Source organism: Mus pahari, chromosome X (assembly GCF_900095145.1).
Source record: "Mus pahari chromosome X, PAHARI_EIJ_v1.1, whole genome shotgun sequence".
In the NCBI taxonomy this organism is placed as follows: domain Eukaryota; kingdom Metazoa; phylum Chordata; class Mammalia; order Rodentia; family Muridae; genus Mus; species Mus pahari.
In genome coordinates, this window is record NC_034613.1 from 131389149 (window position 1) to 131393868 (window position 4720).

The 4720-nt window shown below is 40.2% G+C and overlaps 1 protein-coding gene across 2 annotated transcripts in view; it reads right to left on the reverse strand.

Moving 5' to 3' along the window:
* Shroom2 (shroom family member 2) overlaps positions 1-4720 on the reverse strand; it is a 158109-nt gene that overhangs the window by 61452 nt on the left and 91937 nt on the right. For both annotated transcript variants that reach the window (XM_021187851.2, XM_021187850.2), the window contains exon 3: positions 1074-1205. In XM_021187851.2, coding sequence (XP_021043510.1) covers positions 1074-1205 — 132 coding nt within the window. The remainder of the gene's footprint in view (positions 1-1073; positions 1206-4720) is intronic.

Sequence of the window (4720 nt, forward strand, 5' to 3'; positions counted from 1 at the left end):
GAGAAGCCAGCCAGCACGCCCTGGGGCAGCAAGATGCCTTTTGGTCAGCTGATGTCTGAGTTTGATGGCAGTGGCACTGGTGGCTAGGTACATGGGGTCAGCTTCTCTGACAGTTGGAGTCGCCTGGCCTGGGTCAGCCAGGACAGCACAGTGTCTGTTGCTGATGCCTCAAAAAGCGTGCAGGTTTCGACTCTGAGAACACAGAGTTCCTGCCACTGCTCAGTGTGTCATTTGTCTCAGAGAACAGCATGGTGGCTGCAGGCCATGACTGCTACCCGATGCTCTTTAACTACGATGACCTTGGCTGTTTGACCTTCGTATCCAAACTAGACATCCCAAAGCAAAGCATCTAGCTTAACATGTCTACTATGGAATGCTTCCATAACATGGACAAGGGGGCCACAACTGACAACATACATAACACAGATGCATACGTGCACAAATACATTTAGTCACACACAAACAGCCATACACAGGCACAAATGCACACAGGGGAAAAAGAATTCATACAGCCATGATGATATACTCATGCACAATAAACACATGCCAAAACCATACCAGTCATCATTACTGTCATCCTTCCATCAGAATATGTGAGACATCTAATCAGTAACATTTGTGGAGTACTGAAGACTAGATGAAGACAAAGTAAATCCTCCCCATAAACATCACCTGCTTGCCAATTCATTGAAATGTCTTTGAAAGAAGATGATGCCTGAGAAGATATAGATATAATGGGAATCCCACCTGCTAGATTCAGAATCCAACTCCTTGATATCACACTTGACAGTCTCAAAGGATTCCACACGAATAAAAACTGAAGCTTCCTCAAGAAACACTCAGAAGAGAGAGAGAAAAGCTTGTTCATCCTTTGTCTTAGAACTTAATTTTTTATTTTTTTGTTTTCTATTATCAGATGTTTCTGTGCTCAGTGAAATATTCAGTTCAAACCCTAATTGAGGATCAGTAGCCTTGACTGTTCTGAAGTCAAATCCCAAAACTTAAGGGAACTTCTGAGTACTCACAGAATGTCATAGTTACATGGTGTTTGGTCTCCGGGAAAGAATACCTACCTAGCCTGGTGCTGGCTCTTCCAGGAAGGGGAGCTGCTGGTGTTCAGAAACAGTGAGGCTGCTGGCTCAGGGTGGACATCAAAGTACTTGGTAGCATGCCAGGAGTGAGGCCTCCAACTAGGATCACTTTTCCTGAAAAAGAATGCAGACAAAGAAAGGGACTTCATACACTTCTTCCTGTCCAGGACAACAGCAGGACCCAACAAAGGAAACTAATGGTATCTGCTGCCACCCAAAACACATGGCTTACAGCTGCTTTATACTATATATAGGCATTCACGTTACTTCAGATGGCTGCTAGTGACCAAACTGCCATGATACAGAGTGGGAATCATAGGCTCTAAAACTACCCTTAGTCTTTTTAATTTATTCCTACATAAATGGATAAGACTGTTGTCAGTTAGAAATGTTATAAGCATTTTTAAGACAGTGTCTAATATACCCAGGGCCAGCCTTGAACTTCTGATCCTCCTGCCTCTACCCCCTGAATTCTCAGAAGCACCTCTAAGCCCAGTTTTATGCAGTGTTGGTGATAGAACTCAAGAGTTTTCTATATACTAGGCAAACATTCTACCAACCGAGCTGTATCTCCAGCTTTTGTTTTGTTGTTATTGTTCTCTGTGAGTGTTTTTAAAAGAGAGATTATATATGAGGCATTGGAACTGATCCCCAGTACCCCCAAAACAAGAAAAAAATACCTGCAGGAGAATACCACAAACATGGAGATCCAACTGAAGTCCCTTCAACTCCAAAGTCACTGTATGAAGCTACACTTACCTCTCAAAGCTCCAGTTAAAGACAGAAATGGCCTCACAGTAGACAGTTTTTGAGCCAGTCAAGAATGTCAAAAGAACCCACAGAACAGCTTTAGGTAAATAACAGACTAGACATTTTCTCTGATAGGCAAAAAATATTAAAGTGTTATATAATAAAGATATTTTCTAAGATAAAACCAAAAATCATTATAACACAAACCTTTTAATGACTTGTATAGTCTTATTGAGTATGCAAGGCACCAAAAATGTTGACTTCATGATCATTTTACAGGTACTAGAGAAAGAAGATAATAACTATCACACCTCAGATGTAAAGAATTACAATATCAGGAATGTACCTCATAGAATTCCTCAAAATCTTCAGAAGTAAGGCTCTAACCACATGCACTTCATTCTGCTGGGTTTTCCTATGGTATAATATCTATAGCTTTTTTTCATCTCTCTTTTCAGTTAACTGGTAAGAAAAATGAACTAGATCAACAGAACATGAGGGCAGAGGGAAGGGAAAATATAGCTAAGGAAAGAAAATGCCTTAACTATGATGACACTATTTGCACCTCCATACTAGAATGCCTTGAGATACCAGCTGAGGCCATGGGAATACAATTTCTAGGACAACTAATATTAGTAAGCAAATTCTAAAATAGGAGCATTTTTTTTAACAAAATGTGTAATAGATTTAAAGTGGCTGTAACATCTTTGCTACCTTCCCATTAGTTGTACCCCTTCCCCTTCAGCGTGAACTTGATTAGGGTAACCAGCAAGCAACAAAATGGAGGCAAGTGTATGAACTCTTGAAGCTGAGGCAGGAGGACTGGTATAAGTAGGAGCCTAGCTTGGGCTACATAGTAACTTCCCAGCAAGCCTGAGTTCACTGTATTAGACCCCACTTTTTGATTTAATAAAGGTAACAGAATGGGAAGAAATAACATTCTAGGAAGTTTGGGCATGGTTGTAGGAAACCTGTAACTTCTTCCTGACTGTTTTAGGATGTTTTCTCGGAAGAAAGCCTAGTAAGAGCCATTAGTTAGCATAAAAGAACCAGAGCCTGATACTATGGAAGAGAACTCTCCACCACATCTAGGAGGATGTTTGTGTGCAAGGTAGCTAGGAGAAGTTCTCCAAGGCTAGATGGAATAAACTAAGAAATGTAAGACAGAAATATATCTTTGAAAAGTGTGTACAGATAATGCACTATGTTCTGTGAGGCCATGAACAATCCCGAAGGTTATTATTTTTTCTTTCTTTCTTTGTTTCTTTGTTTCTTTGTTTCTTTGTTTCTTTGTTTCTTTGTTTCTTTCTTTCTTTCTTTCTTTCTTTCTTTCTTTCTTTCTTTCTTTTTTTTTTGGTTTTTTGAGACAGGGTTTCTATGTATAGCCCTGACTGTCCTGGAACTCACTTTGTAGACCAGGCTGGCCTCGAACTCAGAAATCCACCTGCCTCTTTTTTCTTTCTTTTTAAAAAAGATTTATTTATTATTAAAAATAGGTACACTGTAGCTGTCTTCAGACACACCAGAAGAGGGCATCAGATCTCATTATGGGTGGTTGTGAGACACCATGTGGCTGCTGGGATTTGAACTCAGAACCTTCAGAAGAGCAGTCAGTGCTCTTACCCGCTGAGCTATCTCACCAGCCTCTGAAAGTTCTTTAAAAGACAGGGCTAGGGCTGGTGAGATGGCTCAGCAGGTAAGAGCACCCGTCTGCTCTTCCAAAGGTCCTGAGTTCAAATCCCAGCAACCACATGGTGGCTCACAACCATCCATAACAAGATCTGAGATCTGGCGCCGTCTTCTGGAGTGTCTGAAGACAGCTACAGTGTACTTACATATAATAAATAAATAAATATTAAAAAAAGACAGGGCTAGTAGCAATATGGCTCAACTGGAAAAAGGCACTTGCCACACAAGCCTGAGCCCCTGAGTTCTAACCCCAGAAGCCACATAAAGATGGAAGAACACTAATGTCTCAAGGTTTTCCCACTGGCCTCCACAACTACACAATGCAATACACATCATACATACAAACATACACACACTGATAATAACACTATTGATATTTAAAAGACAACACACAGATAGATGTGTCAATTTCGATATATAGTCAGCAGCTGAGGTCTCACTGGGACTCTTTTAAATAAACCAATGAAGACAAACAGTAAGAAGGGGTAACTGAAGATTACAAGAATAGTGGGGATGTCAAGAAGACTTAGGGTTACTGTGTTTATTGGGGCTGTTTTAAAAAACAAACAAATGAAAATATCTAAAGAAAAGAGCTATACTCCTATATGCAATCACTGAAGATTCCAATGCCTACCAAGGACAGTAAAATTTTCCTAAAGTGCAAGTGATCGCTTCCATATCCTCTAAATTTACTAGTATATCATGACCATATTTTAGAATCAAGCACATCAGGCTAGTTAGCATTTCAGATACTGATACTAAGAAACAGACAGCATCTAGAGGCTAGTTGGCTTGTCATTCACAATTCTGAAGAGATGGTGTGTTCTCTGATGCCACCTACTGGCCCACTAGTTCTACCCATTCTCAGGTGATAAGAACATTTGAAATCCACGTAGAAATTAGGCTCTCTTTCTCCACATCCTCGACAGCATCTGCTGTCCCCTGAATTTTTGACCTTAGCCATTCTGACTGGTGTGAGATGGAATCTCAGGGTTGTTTTGATCTGCATTTCCCTGATGACTAAGGATGTTGAACATTTTNTCAGGTGCTTCTCAGCCCTTCTGTATTTCTCAGTTGAGAATTCTTTGTTTAGCTCTGTACCCCATTTTTTAAATGGGGTTATTTGAATTTCTGGAGTTCAGCTTCTTAAGCTCTGTGTATATATTGTATATTAGTCCCCTATCAGATTT